Source organism: Pecten maximus, chromosome 12, assembly GCF_902652985.1.
Source record: "Pecten maximus chromosome 12, xPecMax1.1, whole genome shotgun sequence".
NCBI classification, from domain to species: Eukaryota; Metazoa; Mollusca; class Bivalvia; order Pectinida; family Pectinidae; genus Pecten; species Pecten maximus.
The window spans coordinates 21,919,901-21,942,401 of record NC_047026.1 but is presented as its reverse complement, the minus strand read 5'-3'; the positions used below and the strand labels follow the sequence as shown (position 1 = coordinate 21,942,401).

The 22,501-nt window shown below is 36.3% G+C and overlaps 2 protein-coding genes across 2 annotated transcripts in view; one reads left to right on the top strand and one right to left on the bottom strand.

The window, feature by feature from the left end:
- The window catches only part of LOC117338754 (phosphatidylinositide phosphatase SAC2-like), a 485,191-nt gene that overhangs the window by 425,653 nt on the left and 37,037 nt on the right, over window positions 1–22,501 (top strand). The gene's annotated exons all lie outside the window — the stretch shown is intronic.
- LOC117338753 (receptor-type tyrosine-protein phosphatase gamma-like) lies at window positions 4,216–22,016 on the bottom strand. The gene is made up of 8 exons (XM_033900071.1): window positions 21,891–22,016; window positions 17,988–18,020; window positions 11,236–11,409; window positions 10,482–10,627; window positions 8,623–8,718; window positions 8,236–8,302; window positions 6,209–6,372; window positions 4,216–5,745 (listed from the first exon to the last, which is right to left on the bottom strand). Exons 1-8 carry the CDS (start codon window positions 21,949–21,951, stop codon window positions 5,041–5,043), a joined length of 1,446 nt encoding a protein of 481 aa, XP_033755962.1. The 5' UTR covers window positions 21,952–22,016; the 3' UTR covers window positions 4,216–5,040.

The window sequence follows — 22,501 nt, the reverse complement described above, 5'->3', positions numbered from 1 at the left end:
TTTGCTAATGCAATGGTAATACAGTTCAGTTTCCAAGAATGAAATCAAAAGTACTAATAAGATTTACTGATTAAATTTTATGAAAGTGTTGAAGTAACAGTATATGATTAGATTTGTCTATTGTATTAGCCTCTTAAGGACAAGGACATTAGAAATACCTATAGGCCTTACATTCATCATGTCAGATTTTGTATATATTCCTTCATAGAGTTATGCACAAAAAGATGTTTCTGTGCAAAATTATTTCAGAATTTGAGTAATTGTCTTATATAATGTAGACTTTATAATTCTAGAAAATCCTTAATTACACTTATACCTACTCATACATGCCATATTTTTGGGAGACCAATAAGGGAGATTGATGATTATTTTAAGGGAGTTTTGCCTAAAATAAGGGAGATTTGTGCGCGGCATGAATATCGACATTTTTACTCAATTTTTAAGCTACTATCACTGGAGGTCTGGTAAGTGTGGGGCTGTCTTCTCAATCAGCTTTCTCAGTCAATGATTTATCTTAACTTTTAAGACTAAAGTTCACTGGTCCATCCATCAGCACTGAGCAAAAATCAGCATGGGTACAGATCATGGTGTAATTATTGGCAATACAATCTCCTGGTTTACATGTACTTTTCTGTCCAGACCAGAGAGTAACTATCTAGAGCAATTTGTAATGACTGGGTCCCTCACAATGGTCACATTTACACTCTGTATTCTTTATTGGAAAGGGAAATCATGTGTCTGTATAGGCTTTTGTTGTGTGAGATGTTATAAGAAGGAGGTTTGCTCTCTGTGTCAAGATTTCCATAATTATGTTACCATCTTATCATGTGGTGGTCATTCGTTAGAATATATATAGGCCAGCTGATATAGAATTCAGCGGAGCACAGCGCATAATTTTTTGTCTTTGACGTCATAGATAAAAAAAAATCAATGTGGACAGATTTTCTGTACTTAAGGGAAATTTATGATTTTATTTGTAAATTTGACCTGAAGAAACCCAGGACTGTATTTATTGTAGCACAGCATAACTGAATTGTATATCTGCTTACATGGGCACATAATAGTTTGTCTTTGACGTCATAGGTAAAAAATCAATGTGCACAGATTTTCTTTACTTTAGGAAAATTTATGATTTTTTTGTAAATTTCCAGAGCAAAACTAAATGACAGCAGCAGTAACTAACAGGCTTTAATACAAACACAATTCATAATCTCCATTATATAAACTAACCCTTGATGGTGCAATAGAATTTTGATCTTTATATATATATGACAGTTAATTGTATTACCGTAATCCTCAATTATCCTCAGTTATTACCTGAAGCTATATCCAAGCATAACAGTAAGTGAACCCCTGATTCTAAATGAGGGACAGCATTGTCACTAGATCTATATATAGTTAATATTCAGAAACCACCAAATCCTAACCGAGAACAGCAATGTAACTAGATGGTATTCAGAAACCACCCAATCCTAACCGAGAACAGCAATGTAACTACAGTAAAACTCACTTGTGTCGAACACGGTTGAATCGAATACATTGGATGAGTCGAACGTTTCGTTCCGTCCCGATCTTTTCCCTTCTTTATCTTAGTAAATTAAGCACGGATGATTCGAACACTGTTGAATCGAATACTGCGGTTGTGTCGAATATATTTTGTGGTCCCTCCCTTCTAAACTATACCAAAATTTCCATTTTTGTGTCGAACATCGAGGCGTCATGCTGTCTCAGGTAAAATTTGCTGACCTCGCCTGATTGACCGAGTGTAACCGATCAGCCGTAACGGTGTTACCAGAGCCTATTGTTAGGTTTCGGCTGTCGGTCGCACATCATCCCATTGTTTATACAGGTGCACGGGTGAAGTAAAACGTTAAGGTAAATACATAACTAAGAATAAAATGTGCACGTTTTGATGTACAAACCAATAGGCCTATATGTTTTGTTTACTGTTTTCATACACATGGCCGCCAAAAAAAATAAGGAAAAAGTAAACGATAAATTACATATCTTCCATCGAAAAATGCACAGAAAAAATACTTGTATGTCATTGATTTATTTATATAGGCTTAAATTCTGCATGCGACGATGCAATAGTAGCAATGATATGCGGGATGTTTTTTACTCTATTCAAAAGATCGTGGCAATGCATGATCATGCAGCCGATAGATAAACACTGACCGCGGCCTTCACCTTTGATACAAAATCAGCATGCGTACGGTCGATCAAATTTTCCTGAACTGTTTATTGTTTCATATTGTTAAATTGTAGAACAATATAAATGGATTTTAAGATAAATAATATGAGTACACTATATACATTTATATTCTTATAATGTATTATCGTTTTCGTAAAATATTATGCTGTCATTGTACGACTCCCATGTGTAAATCGCGTATCTATGTCAAAGATGAATTTACGCATGAACTTTGTTTTGATCCGTAACTGTGCACAATATTGTTTATTAGATAAAGGAATAAGTGTTATCATGTACAATTAATTAATTTCTTTGTTATTATTTATTGCTTATTTTCGACTATGTTATCAAGCACCAGTTCTGCATACAACCGATGATAGTCGTGTGTTTTGTCTCCGTATACAAACGGACACGGATAAGTTGAACCATCGGATAAGTCGAATATTTTGCTCGGTCCCGTTGACTTTGACTTATCCGAGTTTTACTGTAGATGGTATTCAGAAACCACCCAATCCTAACTGAGAACAGCAATGTCACTAGATGGTATTCAGAAACCACCCAATCCTAACTGAGAACAGCAATGTAACTAGATGGTATTCAGAAACCACCCAATCCTAACTGAGAACAGCAATGTAACTAGATGGTATTCAGAAACCACCCAATCCTAACTGAGAACAGCAATGTAACTAGATGGTATTCAGAAACCACCCAATCCTAACTGAGAACAGCAATGTAACTAGATGGTATTCAGAAACCACCCAATCCTAACTGAGAACAGCGATGTCTGACTATAGATCTATAGTTAATATTCAGAAACCACCTAATCTAAACCGAGTAGATGACAGCATTGCTTGGCTTAATTTACCTCTAAATCTTGTTCTAGTTTTCTCTTGGACTTATACCTTTGGATCTGAAGAGGATAATTTCACTGGCCAAATATATTGAAGAGGTAAAAGTCTTTAAACCAGAGAAGACCACACAGATCAAACAACGGAGAAGGAAACATAGACTTATACAGAACACAAGAAAACACTTAAACAGAACGCTTATACAGAACACTTACACAGAACACTTATACAGAACACTTATACAGAACACTTATACAGAACACTTACACACAGAACACAAGAAAACACTTAAACAGAACGCTTGTACAGAACGCTTATACAGAACACTTAAACAGAATGCTTATACAGAACACTTATACAGAATGCTTATACAGAACACTTATACAGAACACTTATACAGAATGCTTATACAGAACACTTACACACAGAACACAAGAAAACACTTAAACAGAACGCTTGTACAGAACACTTACACAGAACACTTACACAGAACACTTATACAGAATGCTTATACAGAACACTTATACAGAACACTTATACAGAACGCTTATAAAGAATGCTTACACAGAACACTTACACAGAACACTTATACAGAACACTTATATACAGAACACTTATACAGAACGCTTATACAGAACGCTTGTACAGAACGCTTATACAGAACACTTACACAGAACACTTATACAAAACACTTATACAGAACACTCAGACAGAACACTTACACAGAACACTTAGGCAGAACACTTAGACAGAACACTTGTACAAAACACTTATACAGAACACTCAGACAGAACACTCAGACAGAACACTTAGGCAGAACACTTAGACAGAACACTTGTACAAGATAACAGCGAGGGGACATTATAGAATGGTAAAAAAAGATATGATTATGTAACGTTAATTGTTTCGGGTCACGGTCAGTTTTTGTTATTCATAGAACAAACTCTGTCATTTGGTTGCCCTGGTCCTGAGCTTGTTGAGATTGTCATCTTTTCTTTGTTGTAGTTTACATTCAAACTTGAATTTTAAATATACCTTCTTCATTACGTTAGATACACATCACCTGTGTCAGCTGTAAAAATATCTTACTCTTCATTTCAGTTCTTTGTTGTACTAGATGGTCTTTTAATTTTAAATAGATTTTAAAAAAGCAAACAAGCAAAAAAACAAAAATAATATCTTAAAAAGAAATTTATTTTTCACAATGTAACAAATTCTTGGTTATAACATATAAAAATGATCTTGGCTTTTTTATTTTGATGTCATTGACATTAACAAAACTTGTTGAGAAGTTTCATTTTTGCTAAGCTTGCCAAAGGCTTAATTGTCATAATGATGAAAAGTCCTTTATTTTCAGATTTTATGAAATGAGGGTGCAAGGATGAACCTTCTGTAAGACTCAGTATAATGATAAACTTCACAATGTTGATGAATGTATAAATATTCCAGTTTTCTTGTTCAGTTTATAATGAATATTTTGGGGAGGTGAATCCACAGCATTATACATTATTAGTCTTGTCATGTCTAACTGCCATAAGAAATATCATGTCCATGTATCATACCATAATATCACTATGGTATATACATCATGTCCATCACAAATGTCGGTAGGAATTTTAGTCAGTATTCCCTAACACAATTCCGTGGGAAACACATTAACAGTACAGTCATATATCCCTATAAATGTTAAAAAGTATTAAAATCTTGTCGAGTATTCTATTTTTTGATTCAATTGTCCTCTATTTATAGGGTATTATTATATGTAATATAATTAGGTATTTTTAACTTCAAATAGATATATCATCTGTAGCAGTGGCTTTCAATTCCTAATTAATTCTCACAATTTATTTAATAAAACAACTTTTCCCCAAGATGCCTCACCAAACATTTTGATATATGATTTGGTTACTTGCTGCTGAAGTCAACAAAGCTGTATAAATATGTATCTCTACAGTATCATTCACACTAATTACATCTGTTATACACACTATTAGATCTCTATAGGAACATGGACAATATGGCTGACATGAAGATGGCGATATATGATATGTATAATTGGTTTCCAGCATTGTGTACATGGTAACTGTTATAATCCCGTGAATGTGTAGATCCAGACTGAGATCGAACTCTTATATCCTGGAATTCAAAACTGCGTTGAATTCCACGACCATTGAGAGGCTGAACTGGCCTGAAGTTGTTCACAAGGTATTCTTGGATAATTTCGACTTCTTCCACCTCAATTTCTGCTCCAGCAGTGTTTCTATGGTGACTGGTATGGTCTCCATGGTGACGTGGTTTTGGCTCTGGTGTGGGTTCCTCATGGTAGCCTTCATGACCTTTGTGATCCTCGTGACCCTCGTGATTTTCGTGATTTTCGTGGTCTAGTCCAGCGGTGGGTTTTGTCTCAGGGATATCTTCAATCTGGGCTTGTTTTGGAACCTCTTCATCATATAACTGAAATTTTGTAGGTGTTTCTCCAATTTTGGCGTGACCAACTGGATCCTGGTGATCAGGTTCAGGAGCGTGTGTATCTGTTAATTCTCGTTTTAATGCAGCCTCCAGTTCCAGCTCCTGAGCTATGTTGCCCTTGATTCCAACCTCATCAAGGGCCGCTGCCGAGCCTCGCTTCATGTGTCGTCGATTCCGCCTAGAATGACCATTCTTCCTGTGTTTCTTTTGTAAAACTTTTCTAAATTTCGAAAGCTGAAATGAATATAAAGGGTATATTTTAATTCCTAAGCAAAATCATGTTGTCAAAATGACAATTTAGCATTCATTGTCACATTCATTTTTGCTTTATTGAGATATATTCCCCATGCAGGCATAAGAATGTTCAATTGATCTGCAAGTATATCAGATATTGGATATATGTAAATGCCAGAACCTTGACAATTGTTCACTATACGGCATCGAGATAAATGTCAGCTGTCAGAATGTTACTGGGACAAACATTTGTCCTGAGATTTGAGAGCTGACTATACACATTTTTGTCCACTGACCAAGGAAAAGTGAACAGTCATCAAGGCTGTCATTTGAACTCTGCTGGACAAAGGAAACATTTTCAAAATTTTGCAAACAGTCAGTTTAGTTTTCAACCAAACATCTTTCCCCATAACATGATACCAAATATCTCATTCCGTACCTAGAGTTTGTATACCCAGCTTACCTGTCTAAATGAGATTGTCTGTTTCTCCTCAAATATAGTCCAGATGACACTCTCGAAGCACCCAGGTGTGGTAAGTGAGCCATTGTATCGGTAGTATTTACTTGTGTCCTCTGGCAAAAAGTCCCGCATCCTTATGGCTGGAATCTCTACCTCCATATTGATGTCTGTAAGAAAATGCAGTTACACGTTTAGTTTTAATTTAATCAGAATATTAATGTGACATTTTCTTTAATTTTCACATCCCCAACTATGTTTGGTGGTCAGTATTCCATAATCATGTAAGCCTCTATTTGACACCAACGTTCCCAGATTGTATGATTCCCTTATCTTGTTGATACGATGTCAGTATTTCCTGGTCGTGTAAATACGATGTCAATATTCCCAGGCAGTGTTAATATGATGTCAGTATTCCCGGCAGTGTAAGTATGATGTCAATATTTCCCGACAATGTAAATACGATGTCAATATTTCCTGATTGTGTAAATAAGATGTCAATATTCCCCGACAGTGTAAATACGATGTCAATATTTCCTGATTGTGTAAATAAGATGTCAATATTCCCTGATCATGTAAATATGATGTCAAAATTCCCCGACAGTGTAAATACGATGTCAATATTTCCTGATTGTGTAAATAAGATGTCAATATTCCCTGATCATGTAAATATGATGTCAATATTCCCCGACAGTGTAAATACGATGTCAATATTCCTCCATCGTGAAACTATGATGTCAATATTCCCTGATCATGTAAATATGTCAATATTCCCCGGCCGTATAAATATGATGTCAGTATTCCCCGGCAGTGTAAATATGATGTCAGTATTCCCCGGCCGTGTAAATATGATGTCAGTATCCCCTGATAGTGTCAGTATGATGTCAGTATCCCCTGATAGTGTCAGTTTGATGTCAGTATCCCGGCCCTGATAGTGTCAGTATGATGTCAGTACCCCCTGATAGTGTCATTATGATGTCAGTACCCTGGCCCTGATAGTGTCAGTATGATGTCAGACTACCCCTGATAGTGTCAGTATGATGTCAGTACCCCGGCCCTGATAGTGTCAGTATGATGTCAGTACCCCCTGATAGTGTCAGTATGATGTCAGTATCCCGGCCCTGATAGTGTCAGTATGATGTCAGTATTCCCCGATAGTGTCAGTATGATATCAGTATCCCGGCATAGTGTAGATATGATGTCAATATTCCGATTGTGTCAATACGATGTCATATCCCCTGATATGTAATAAGATGTCATATCCCCCATAGTGTAAATGATGTCATATTCCCCCATAGTGTCACTATGATGTCATATTCCCGATAGTCAGTAAATCTACCGTATGTGTAGTATGATGTCATATTCCCGCGTGTAATGTCAATGATTCATCCACTGATATATATGATGTCATACCCTGATCATGTAAAAGTACGATATGTAGTATGATGTCATATCCCCGACAGTGTAAATTGATGTCATATCCCCGATAGTGTAAATATGATGTCAATATTCCCTGATCATGTAAATACATATGTATGTATGATGTCAATATTCCCTGACAGTGTAAATACGATGTCAATATTCCTCCATCGTGAAACTATGATGTCAATATTCCCTGATCATGTAAATATGATGTCAATATTCCCCGGCCGTATAAATATGATGTCAGTATTCCCCGGCCGTGTAAATATGATGTCAGTATTCCCCGGCCGTGTAAATATGATGTCAGTATCCCCTGATAGTGTCAGTATGATGTCAGTATCCCCTGATAGTGTCAGTACCCCCTGATAGTGTCAGTATGATGTCAGTACCCCCTGATAGTGTCAGTATGATGTCAGTATCCCCTGATAGTGTCAGTATCCCCCGATAGTGTCAGTATGATGTCAGTATCCCCTGATAGTGTCAGTACCCCCTGATAGTGTCAGTATGATGTCAGTATTCCCCGATAGTGTCAGTATGATGTCAGTATCCCCTGATAGTGTCAGTATGATGTCAGTATCCCCCGATAGTGTCAGTATAGTGTCGCTGTATACCTGGATCCTGGATCATGTCCAACGCCTCTACGATGGGTGCCAGGACAGGATTGTCTCTCTCCGTGATCTGTGACCAATACAACATTCAGATATTAGAGATATATTTTGTATTTACTAGGTTAGGTAACAAATTGTGTAATATAGACACTTGATCACAGGGGTGTACAAATCCGCTAGCCAGACATCCGGGCTAACAAATTTTAGTCTTGGGCTAGTGAAAATTACAGCCATACTAGTCTAGGACTAGTGGCTTAGTTGCCCATAACATTTCAGTAGATAGAGAAACATTTAAATTGAAAAAATTCTATTAATGTTCAAATGATATTACATTAAATAAAAGGAAAGATAATTTTTTCAAATGTAAAAGTCTTGGACTTGCTTACTTACCTCAAACATAACTCCGAGTACTGCTAAACCCTGAGGCTTCACCATGGCGTCGGCTATAGTGTCATAATTGTCTTTATCGTAGTTCACTACATGTAACTGTGGGAAGAAAGACAACTCTTGTAGTCCTGATGAGAGTTAATACTATAACATTACAAAAGTGGAAGAAAAGGACAAGTAATGAGTATCTAACCCAAATAATGTTGTGTAATGAATTTACATGGACATAATTTGTAAATAACTTACATGAATATCAGTAATGTATTTGAAATGATACAAAATTGTACAGTAACTTAATCATCAGAATATTATAGTCATTATCCTACCCCTGCAGGGCCCACCTGTTCTCTATACCTCAAACCTCATCTATAAATACCACTGTGGTCTGGCCCATACTTTATCTATACCACTGTGGTCTGGCCCAGACTTTATCTATACCACCTGTGGTCTGGCCCAGACTTTATCTATACCACTGTGGTCTGGCCCAGACTTTATCTATACCATCTGTGGTCGGGCCCATACTTTATCTATACCACTGTGGTCTGGCCCAGACTTTATCTATACCACTGTGGTCTGGCCCAGACTTTATCTATACCACTGTGGTCTGGCCTAGACTTTATCTATACCACTGTGGTCTAGCTGGCCCAGACTTTATCTATACCACTGTGGTCTGGCCCATACTTTATCTATATACCACTGTGGTCTGGCCCAGACTTTATCTATACCACTGTGGTCTGGCCCAGATTTTATCTATACCACCTTGGTCTGGCCCAGTCTTATCTATACCATCTTTATCTGGCCCAGACTTTATCTATACCACTGTGGCCTGGCCCAGACTTTATCTATACCACTGTGGTCTGGCCCATACTTTATCTATACCACTGTGGTCTGGCCCAGACTTTATCTATACCACTGTGGTCTGGCCCATACTTTATCTATACCACTGTGGTCTGGCCCAGACTTTATCTATACCACTGTGGTCTGGCTCAGACTTTATCTATACCACTGTGGTCTGGCCCATACTTTATCTATACCACTGTGGTCTGGCTCAGACTTTATCTATACCACTGTGGTCTGGCCCAGACTTTATCTATACCACTGTGATCTGGCCCAGACTTTATCTATACCATCTTTATCTGGCCCAGACTTTATCTATACCACTGTGGTCTGGCCCATACTTTATCTATACCACTGTGGTCTGGCTCAGACTTTATCTATACCACTGTGGTCTGGCCCAGACTTTATCTATACCACTGTGGTCTGGCCCATACTTTATCTATACCACCTTGGTCTGGCCCATACTTTATCTATACCACTGTGGTCTGGCCCAGACTTTATCTTTACCACCTTGGTCTGGCCCATACTTTATCTATACCACTGTGGTCTGGCCCAGACTTTATCTTTACCACCTTGGTCTGGCCCAGACTTTATCTATACCACTGTGGTCTGGCCCATACTTTATCTATACCACTGTGGTCTAGCCCAGACTTTATCTATACCACTGTGGTCTGGCCCAGACTTTATCTATACCACCTTAGTCTGGCCCATACTTTATCTATACCACCTTGGTCTGGCCCATACTTTATCTATACCACTGTGGTCTGGCCCAGACTTTATCTTTACCACCTTGGTCTGGCCCAGACTTTATCTATACCACCTTGGTCTGGCCCATACTTTATCTATACCACTGTGGTCTGGCCCATACTTTATCTATACCACTGTGGTCTGGCCCATACTTTATCTATACCACTGTGGTCTGGCCCATACTTTATCTATACCACCTTGGTCTGGCCCATACTTTATCTTTATACCTCTTTTGTCTGGCCCAAATGTTAATACATGTGCCCAAAACATTATCTTACCTCAATAGGGCTTGCTCGGCCATTGATGAAATGCTCTGATCCATGGTGGTTTGCATGGCCCCAGTGGAAGTGGAATTGGGCCGTGGAGTAGACAGAGGGTAGACCACCATTAGTCACAAAGAACGGCCCAAAAAGGTTAACCTGTACTGATTACATAAACAATGCATATTGTCTGGTAAATAAGTCTGATATAGATAACAGATATCTTATTCTGTATATCACCTGGGGCTGAAGTGATGTTTTACAATTGTATAATGTATAGTCTGTGGTTTTGTCTGGTTTGTAACGTGATCATCAAACATTTATTACTGTATTTGACTAAATTAGTGCACTGCGTGATCATATATAAAAGGAAATTTGTTTTGAAAATTGAGCAGGATTTTTTTTTTTTTTTTTTTTCATTTCTCTAAAACTGGATTTAATTGAAAGACTGAAAATTGTAATGAAATATCAGTGACTTAATTAATTAATCATTTTACAGACTGTGATAAAGTATATACACCCTAACCTTTTCCCAGAAAAAAGTAATGGTGTGATTATAATTGAGGAGTGTTTTCTTACTAGGTCAAATACGGTAAGTATGTTAGGTTTCATTCTAAGCAAGTTTTGCTTTATTGAAGTCCAGAATAATTGTATACATCAGGTTTGTTAATATTAAAAATCTATTAAAAGTTACAATTATATATATATTTTCTTTTATACGTATGTCTTGATACATATATATATTTTCTTGTACGTATGTCTTGATACTTACCAGCATGGCCATTGTTGAGTATATTGAAGTGTGACCCAGGTTTAGGGGGGTCGTGAAACAGAGCAAAGTCAGTCAATTTAGAGTTGTACTCGGTTTTCCGGGTTATGATGTCTATAGGAGACTGTTTTCTTCCAGCACACGCTCCTGGAAACAGCTTGTCCCATTTGTGTGTACCTGAAGGTCAAAAAAGGTCATAAAGATCGTTGAGTACAAAAATGTCACTTTATGATTAGTCAATTTGAATATTCAAAGGTGACACTAATTGATTGAACAGTTAAATATCAATGTCATGGTGGTAGTTTGATGATCAGTGTTGTTTCAATATTAGTTTATACATTTTTTTGTAATTTAAATTTATATTCACAGCTTATTATAATTGAAGTTTCAAATTGTTACTTAATTTTTGTAACAATATTAAAATGTTTGTTGAAACTGTTAGATGACGAGGACCACACTGTCTGTCTCAGTCAAATGTGCCATAAGTCAATGTCAGACAGATAAATAATGTAGACAGCTAGGCCTAACAGACTGTCACTGCTGACTTAGTGCCTGTGGACTTAATAGTCGATATGTAGTGGGATGGGGTGGGCCTAGCTCAGTCTGATGTAGCACCACGTAACCTCAGTCTCGGAGGTGCTCCCTACCTGTGACAGTTTGTGTTTCTCAGGAGGGTGAGAAACTGGCCGGTCTGTTGTCTTGTGGTTGTGACCTTAGTCAAGACACTTTAGTCTAATTGCTCATGGATGGCATGCAATGGGCCTCCCATATGTTAAATTGTTCAGCGAAGTAGTCACCAACTACTACATGTTGACCTACCTCAAAATGGCCCTGACAATTCAGGAGGCGATAAACCAAACAAGCAGTAACTTAATCATAAGGGGAGATGACTCTCTATGATGGGAGTTGATGTACCGAAAAGGGAGTTATAGTTCATTATATTAAGGGAATATGGTCCACTGAGTTAAGACACTATAGGGATCAGGTGCAAGTAATGCATAAGGAGGGAAAGAATATATAAGGGGAGGTAATTCTTTGTAAGGGGAGATAATGTAGAGAGAATGGGATGTAAGGGGGAAGTAATACACTTGTAGTTGAGGTAATTCACTTAAATAAAAGGGAAATAATTGTTTAAAAGTGTCCAGATGGTGACTGTATAATTAGGAGGTAGGCAATGCATTATATGGAGGCAATCCTTGATGATGAGGGGAGGTAATGCACTAGTGTAAGGGGAGGTAATGCACTAGTGTAAGGGTAGGTAATACACTAGTGTAAGGGGAGGTAATGCACTAGTGTAAGGGGAGGAAATGCACTAGTGTAAAGGGAGGCAATGCACTAGTGTAAGGGGAGGCAATGCACTAGTGTAAGGGGAGGTAATGCACTAGTGTAAGGGGAGGTAATGCACTAGTGTAAGGGGAGGAAATGCACTAGTGTAAAGGGAGGTAATGCACTAGTGTAAGGGGAGGTAATGCACTAGTGTAAGGGGAGGTAATACACTAGTGTAAGGGGAGGTAATGCACTAGTCTAAGGGGAGGTCATGCACTAGTGTAAAGGGAGGTAATACACTAGTGTAAGGGGAGGTAATGCACTAGTGTAAGGGGAGGTCATGCACTAGTGTAAAGGGAGGTAATACACTAGTGTAAGGGAAGGTAATACATTAGTGTGAGGGGAGGTAATGCACTAGTGTAAAAGGAGGTAATGCACTAGTGTAAGGGAAGGTAATGCACTAGTGTAAGGGGAGGTAATGCACTAGTGTAAGGGGAGGTAATACACTAGTGTAAGGGGTGGTAATGCACTAGTGTAAGGGGAGGTAATGCACTAGTGTAAGGGGAGGTGATGCACTAGTGTAAGGGGAGGTAATGCACTAGTGTAAGGGGAGGTAATACACTAGTGTAAGGGGAGGAAATGCACTAGTGTAAGGGGAGGTAATGCACTAGTGTAAGGGGAGGTAATGCACTAGTGTAAGGGGAGGTAATGCACTAGTGTAAGAGGAGGTAATGCATTCTAAAATGAGGGAGATAATCCGTATCTATTGAAAACCACATTTTAGTCTTTATTATATAAAAATGATTAAATCAGTCATTGTGCTAATTTGCAGCTTAAACTTAATATTCAAATTTTTGGAAAAACATCTTTTGTTATGAATGCAAATGTCTCATACAAGGTATACATGTACTAAATATATATTAAATGATATATTGTTTTGAAGACAATATTTATTTTTGCATTCTGTTTTCACCTGTTTCAAATTTGAAAAGTTTTCAGGTATGCAAGAAAGGTTTTAATGTGTTATCAATATAACTTTCTGGCTGTCAAGTTGTAGAAAAGATTTGATTGAAGAATTTATGTAAAGATTTATTGAATGCTGAACTAGTAGTACATTGTAATCAAAGGTTGGAAGAATTATGAAACATGCTATCAATAATTTAATTTAAGTTTATCTCAAGTAGCATAAAACCGGAGAGATAATACTGTCCTTGACGTCCAGAAATACATGCTTGTTTGTTATCACATTTGTTTGGTTTGGCACAAACACCAGATACTTTGACCTGGACACCATGACTTACTTGGAATTTTAATGGGTTGTCACAGATAGTGACATTTTAGAGTGAGCTGGTTTTCTCCTATTTATAACTTCAGTAAAGTAAAAACAAAAATAGTTTGATTTGAATTTTATTTTGGATTTTGGATATTTTCATGGATTTGTTCATGGATATTATTATTTTATTTTCTCCAAATTTAAATTGAAAATCATCGGCTATATATACAACCACATCCTAACAAGATATCCCTTCCAACCCACCACCTAAACTCACTCCTCTGCCTAATAATAAACACCAAATCTCAACTCCCCATAGCCCTATTAATTAGTGTCCTCCAGCCGCACCACAATGTGTAACCAGTGTTCCCACAGCTTCCTTACATATTTATTTTTCTGACATATTCCCAGCTCCTGTGACCTACTGTATACTGTATTGTCTGGAGGTAATGGACAGTTGTATTTATGTATACTGATGAGACATCCTCATTGATAAATTGTGTATATATACATTTCTAACCATTAATCTTCTGACAAGGATGATTTCAACGCCATTCATAGAGATACATATATAATATTGCTTTAATAGTCTTTGTACATTGCTTTCCTGAGAATTGCTCTAACAGATTCTATATCATTTGTCCAGTATGTTTTCTGAAGGGCCGGGTGTGATACATTTAACAAGGTTATTTTGTTCACTGAGGCATGACACCAACTGATGTATCAGAGGGGTACGTGGGATTCACAGTTGAGACTCGACTTACTCTAATATTATTGATCATCGAGAGAACCGACTATAGTGATGTCATGTATGACCCTTCACCCTCAAACTCCATAAACTCGTGCCAATCCATGTCTTATAAGAGTTCTGACTACAGCAATTATACTTCTATTGCTCATGCATCTTCATTTTGAAGCACGGCAGTGATTGGTTGTTGTTTTATACCTATATATGTAATCACATTATCAGGAAAATTCTGACTAGAGTAGATAGTTGACGCTAAAATCCCATCCAAAGTCGCCCTGGGTAGTTGTGTTCACTGAGGTGTGACACCAGCTGATGTATCACAGTGTAGTTGTGTTCACTGAAGTGTGACACCAGCTGATGTATCACAGGGTAGTTGTGTTTACTGAGGTGTGACACCAGCTGATGTATCCCAGGGTAGTTGTGTTTACTGAAGTGTGACACTGGCTGATGTATCACAGTGTAGTTGTGTTCACTGAAGTGTGACACCAGCTGATGTATCACAGGGTAGTTGTGTTTACTGAGGTGTGACACCAGCTGATGTATCCCAGGGTAGTTGTGTTTACTGAGGTGTGACACCAGCTGATGTATCACAGTGTAGTTGTGTTCACTGAAGTGTGACACCAGCTGATGTATCACAGGGTAGTTGTGTTTACTGAGGTGTGACACCAGCTGATGTATCCCAGGGTAGTTGTGTTCACTGAAGTGTGACACTGGCTGATGTATCCCAGGGTAGTTGTGTTCACTGAAGTGTGACACCAGCTGATGTATCCCAGGGTAGTTGTGCTCACTGAAGTGTGACACTGGCTGATGTATCCCAGGGTAGTTGTGTTCACTGAAGTGTGACACCAGCTGATGTATCCCAGGGTAGTTGTGTTCACTGAAGTGTGACACCATCTGATGTATCCCAGGGTAGTTGTGTATACCGAGATATCTGACATCAGACACAGAGGTACCATAGCTGTTATTGTCAGCTGTCCAGGTTTTGAGACCAACTAACCAAGTTTTTGGTATATAACCTTGGTAGTGTTAATGTTTCATTGTCTGGCCACTTGGATAGAATATAGATGTTCTGTTAAAAATGTATATAAACATTCTCAAAAACAATTTGTTTGATGGTAAAAGCACTTTGTAGTAGTATATGTATCTTGGTATTTACATAATGAGATGGACATGATAAAAAAGTGATGGTCACAACTTTTGATGTTGATTTTTCAGCCCGATATATCAACTTGTATTTTAACCTCATCTTTATATCTCATGGCTATTTATTACAAACAAGGTGATTGAAACATGATGTTAAAATATTCTAACATGATAAGAGAATTAATTTTTCTATGATGTTTTCAAGCGTCAACATTTACAGGTGAAGGCCTGTGCTTTCTGAGATTTTTTATGGTACTATTTTGATACCATACACAGATCTGGAGCGAGTCACCCATGCAGGTGTTACCAGGATTTATTGAGAAAATGTCAGTCAATGCCACTCCTTTACAAAATCCTGGATGTACATCTGATCATAACCCAACATCAGTGTATGTACATGTGTAACAGGATATGTGAATTTGTGCTTGTCACCTCGGTAAAAATATTCAAAAATCTTGTCTGTATTTATATCAGGAACTCAAACAATTAAAATTAGTTTTGTTTTTAGATTTTATAAATCTTGAAGTATAAGTTATTTTTCTGTTTTTTTGTTTGTTTTTTTTTTCCCCAAAATATATATCTGTCAAATTGATATTTTCCAAAGTTAATGGAATCTGCATTAATACAATTTAAGTGACCAAGGGCTACTGGATATAATATACCTCATCATAACAATTCCAGTGGCTATATACTCCAACAAGTTCACTGTTGTATTATGAGCCTATCACCATAAGATATGACAGTATACTAAGTGTAGGGTATATCCTTACTATAAAGGTCGTTTCAATGATATTTCTAATTTATTCATGTATACGTAAAAACCCCAAGTAGGTTGATTATATCTAGATGGACTCTCGCTGTAAGGTCATGCAAGGTTAAATTTCGATTTAACGGGTCGTACTGGCCACTTCACTCTAAGTTTTGTCATATATTGTTGACAATTGACCCACATCCTGTTTCCTTGGTGTTATTTTGGAGGTGTGCTTAATTGTATGATTTTTTTCAGAAACATTAATTATATAAAGTGCATGATATATAAAATGTTTAAATATGTACCAATTGGTGTCAGGAGCATGTCATGGACATTTGTTATAGAAAATCTTTGTGTTTCCTGTATATAAGACATGTATGACACAAGTTTTACTGTCTCAAGTTTAGAAAGGTCCCTGAAATAGGTCAACGTTTGACAAAAACTTGTATTTACTTTGATGGAAAAATCAACTGAAATCCCTTCCTGTGTTGCCTTGTCTTACATGATGCTTGTTTTGTATATTCTGTCTTCACAGTTTGATCTCTTTGATGTTTTTACTTGATTTGATGATGTTTAACTGAACAGCAGTCTCACTGTTGATTTGATAAAGGATTTACCAACATGTTAAAGAATATATTTTAAAATCAATTATCATGAATATTTATTAAGGTAATTTTCTACTGAGCTTTTCTCTTTAAGTCAAGCATCAAATGTGATGTATTAAAATTGTTTTCAAATTTCAGAGGATATGGAAACAAAAGTAATTGGAAATAAAGCTGTAGGGTAAAATTTGTTACCTTATAGCAATCCTGCAGTCATATGCTATTGACAGGGGAAGTAACTCTAATTTAGGGAAAAAACTTTTGGGGGCTGATGTATATAAATGGGATATAACTCTAAGCAAATAACAAAAAAACAAAAACAGCAAAAAAACAAAAACAAAAAAGCACACACACACCAAAATGCAGATTTTGAACTCTCCATGATTACAGTTTGTGCATTAGTACATGTACATACTCTCTGCCTTATTAGAAAATGATACTCATTAGCCGGGTTGAACATTTTAGAGTGTTTTGATCAAGCAAAATAATCAAATCACAAAGAATTTAAATTTTGTGATCTATCTATAACAGGATATTTAAATTTGATGAATACTGCTCCCAGTATCATAAAAAAAAATGTTTAAGATGTTAATTTTGTTGGTCCCTTGTATATACATATATCCGTCTGTGAACTACTCCCAAAGCTGTAGTTCACCTATACAACCTACCTGTGGTAATCAAACATTCTGAGTTCGCTAATGACTGTACAATATGATGATCAATCTTAATCAAAGTTTATTTTGCTGTTACTATTTACCCGTGTCTAATAATATTATTTCACAAATCAAATTTTCTCGAACATGCATAATGACCTGCGAAAAAGCAAAAATATCATTCCCACAAAAATAACCCGCAAACAGTATATTATTTAAAGCTCATCAGGTAATTCACTTCCTGACCTGAGCCAGGAAGGAAATGTTATGTGAAAGCAAATGCCTTGACATATGAATTGAACCCGTTCAATATACCTACCCCTGTCTCCATGGTAGGACCAGTCTGACGCACCTGTAAAATACAATAAAGGATCATTAGATATAGATAACCCTCCCAGCTATACCTACTGTTGATCCTGTTATGAAGGGTATACATGTATGTGGTCACAGTCCCTTTCCTTCCATAACAGTATTAAATCAACATATTGCTTAACCAATATATTTCATTTTACTGAAATTAATAATGGTTTCACTCCTAGAAAATGTAACAGAGTGTGGATGTGAAGTTTTATGAAAAGCTGTGTTTGATGTTGTAACAATTATAATCCCACAAACTTGTAAATAACAACACACACTGACTTCATATACAGATGTAGAAATCCATTTCTTTAGTCATGAGAATTATGCCACCCATTTAGCTTGGCATGATCGATTCACCCTCACCAATAAGTACCCATGATTTACTCAATTTGAATAAGTTTTCCACCTGGTTTCCCTGAATTGAGAAGTGATTTGGGATCTTTTTTTCTCCCAGTACATATGGTCACTGATTGTTGATATTAGATTTGATATTACTAATATATACCTGTATTCCAAGTGGAAGAATTATTAGTCATTCTTTTTTCTAATTATCTGTGGCATTTTGTAATTTGTGTGTTAATCAAAATCATCGGAGAATATGTTGCTTTTTTAAAATGCTATAGTCCTGAACAACTAAATGGATTTTGATAAAATTTGGTCTGAAGAATTATTTGGCAGTGTTGCATGTTGTATAAATGAAAGATGTGACACCCTTTGGGGTGAGAGAAAGGGGACCAGTAGGGGTAATATAAACAGCCCCCCCCCCCCCCCCCCCCCCAAAAAAAAAAAATAAAAGAAGAATGACAGGATTTGGTCCACCTGTACGAAGTTTGAACCATTGTTGGTAGAGGCAGTTCAAAAGTAGGAAAATATTTGAAATGTAACTAAAATTAGAGTATATTTTGCCTATGATTACTGAAATATCCAGGTGAGCAATGCAGGCCTGCATGCCTCTTTTTTTTTTTTGAAAAATATATGTGTCAAAAGTCATGTTTTTTTTTTAGGTGTTTAACATCCCCTCAACAGCCCAGGTCATATGAGGACCGTGTCAAATGTCATAATGTTCATTGATCTTAAATGGATAAAAGGGAAAGAGGTTAGCATTGACAAGTACGTAGGAGCCCAGGCGATCAGAGCCAAAATTAAATAAAAAACAAGGTTGTAAGAATGACCATCATGAGGACAATAATTACAGACACATATAACACATCTTGTCTAGGGAGAATCACATCAATCAAAATGTCATTAAAGTCACTCAAGGTGAAGATAACATAAATTGGACAAAACTGACAAGAACTAAATTAACTTTAAAGTATTTCCCCATATTGCTGCCTTTAGGTTATAGGACACTCAGACCACTGTATCTGTATAGTTATACAATATACATCTACGCTATATATAAAACTTATTTTACCGTCGACATGTGACATGTTCATCGCACCTTTCAGGCTGTTTATTAGTCAAGGGCACCTCCGAAGAAATATATCGCACATTAAACAGATTGTTATATTACATTTGTAAATTAATTCGGAGATTTTCATATTAATCATGTTTCATGGATGAATCACAATATCAAATATATTTAAACAATGTTGTGCTGTTTCTCTTCATTGTGAAAAAACAATCCTTCATTACAATTTACTTGGCCACAATGCATTTCTAATTAAGTTGTCTTCTAGCTTGATGCGAAGTTTAATTATTAGGTAAACTGTATTTGTTCACTGAATATAATACATGTAATTGACAATGCTAATTATCATACACCTGTAGCAGTTATTTTAAACTGAAAAATAGAAATATTTCACTTTTGCTATGTGAGCTAGTATATCGACAGTCAAATTTATTGTTCGGTACCAGAGAGGCTCCTGGGGTATGAAGTTATACTGGTATAAATTCAGCCCATATATCTTAAGATTTAGTGGCAAGCACATTAGGGCTGAGTTAATGTGCATATGTTAGGGAAGCTAAAGGGAAAGTGTGATGACAGGGCTATGTTTAGACACCAACAGATAAACTTATTCCTAATAGAATGGGTGATGTCTTATAGCTGTCTGCACCTTCAGATCAAATATATCTTCTTTCTTACCTGTACCACGTACTGCATGTGTCACTCAAACCTTAACAACATGTACATTTAGATTTCGACTAGTTGCCATGTGGGTTTATAGCTACATGTAGGTGATTCCGAATATTGTAAAGATTCTTTAAATTTGATTTTAACATTTTATTTTTGTTCAAAAATTTATTAAAATGTTAACAAAGCAGTAAGAAACATTTGATTGATAGAGTACTTCAATTCGTAATTTAATTGTTAAATATTATGACATAGGGGATATTGTGGTGTTGTAAAGTATTGTATATCTACATATTGTATGTAACTCAGTATGACGTATGAGATTGTATGGTATGTTACTCAGTATGACGTAGGAGATTGGGTGGTAGTATGACGTAGGATATTGTGTGGTAGTATGACGTAGGAGATTGTGTGGTAGTATGACGTAGGATATTGTGTGGTAGTATGACGTAGGAGATTGTGTGGTAGTATGACGTAGGAGATTGTGTGGTAGTATGACGTAGGACATTGTGTGGTAGTATGACCTAGGAGATTGTGTGGTAGTATGACCTAGGAGATTGTGTGGTAGTATGACCTAGGAGATTGTGTGGTATGTTACTCAGTATGACGTAGGAGATTGGGTGGTAGTATGACGTAGGAGATTGGGTGGTAGTATGACGTAGGAGATTGTGTGGTAGTATGACGTAGGAGATTGTGTGGTGTGTTACTCAGTATGACGTAGGAGATTGGGTGGTAGTATGACGTAGGAGATTAGGTGGTAGTATGACGTAGGAGATTGTATGGTATGTTTCTCAATATGACGTAGGAGATTTGAATTTTCTACTCATTAGATCATGTAATTCTTTAGATAATATGATGTGAAATAAAGAGATTGTTTGATATATGGCCATCATCATTTGTGTTTGTATCAGATTTTAAAATGACATACCTGTACTAGGTGGATCATAGATGCTATAACAAACTCACCAGGCTGGGATGTTAAAATAGATTGAGTAAACTTTGACACTTTTACAGGATTATTTTAATGATACAGATTTCTTCACAAAGTTGATTTTACAGATATATCTGATAAAAAAATCACTACCTTTTTATGTTTAATACAAATAAATGTTAGAGTTCAAAATTGATCATTTAAGTATAAAGTCAGGTAGGTGTATTACCGGGTAGGTGATGGACATTGAATTTTATAAAGTGCTTTTAAAGTTTGATATCAGGTGACCTATTGAGGTGTGGAAAATCAAATCTTATTTGTAAATAAAATACAATATAAACTCCAAAAAAGCAGGAAAAAAATTATTACTTAAAAAATGATTGAACTGTATTTTGTAGTTTTATATAAGTATTCTGTTCCATTACAGAACTGTATGTTGAAAGTTTGTAAAGTTTGTTACATTAAGTTGTAAGGATAAAATAGTGTATTTATAGAGAGCAAGGAACTGACTTCCATTTACCCATTTACATCACATTTTATTTTAGAATTGGTTTTTTTTTTTAAGTATTTTGTCTTTGAATTTATTGGAAAACAAGTTGATAATATATTTAAAAGAATAATCACTAGATTTGAAAATTCTACAAAATATGTGGTGTATTACGTTTTTCCTACAGGTGAAACAATGGTGACAGGTACGTCCTCCTGATGACAGCTCAACAGAATCAAGGGCATAAAGGACAAATATAATTACTTATATAGGAAAAATATCATTAATCTTTACAAATTATATATAAATATTATTTAGATTTTATAAATGGATAGATGCAGATTTTTTTGAAAACAAAAAGTCAACTTACCTGTACAGGTGATCAAAGTAACCCAGAAAATGCACACAACTGTCAACGTTAGCTCCAACATATTTTGGCAGTCAGCTGTTGTGTGACTCCCTATGTAAAGGTGGGTCTGTAGCTACCTAACCATGTGATCACATACTGACTCTGTGGGGGGTACTTACCTGTTGTCCTGTTCCGGGATAATCCTGTGCTGTTACCCTGTACCCCTGTACATATTTTGTCTTCACTTTTAATAGTTTTAACTTTAATATAACATTAGTTTTATTTCATTAACTTTGATACAGTTTTATGTATATGATTGTTAGAGGGACATTCTATGGTGGCACTCGACAGTTTGGATATGTAGATTGATGTTACAGTGAGAACATTTATCCTGTTTTACACTATGATTAATTAATTCTGCGATCACATGTTGAAATCTACCTAGCACGTACACTTAAGTTCCCATGTGATATATATATAAATGATATCTATTTAAAGCTCCTTGATGTAGGAGTGTCTTAGTACGTACATCTTAATGTGTTCAGTAACTTAGTATATCATTAGCCACATTTAATATAATGATATTCATATCTTTATATCCCAAAACATAGTGGAGGGAATTGGCTTCTTCC

What these genes read in the sequence shown, in the direction of transcription:
- LOC117338753 (XM_033900071.1), bottom strand. Translation starts at nt 21,951, where the DNA reads ATGTTGGAGCTAACGTTGACAGTTGTGTGCATTTTCTGGGTTACTTTG. An exon ending in GTCCTACCATGGAGACAGGG is followed by an intron (nt 11,410 to 17,987) that starts GTAGGTATATTG and finishes TTTGACCTTCAG; the next exon opens with GTACACACAAATGGGACAAG. An exon ending in GGACATGATCCAGGATCCAG is followed by an intron (nt 6,373 to 8,235) that starts GTATACAGCGAC and finishes ATTTTCTTACAG; the next exon opens with ACATCAATATGGAGGTAGAG.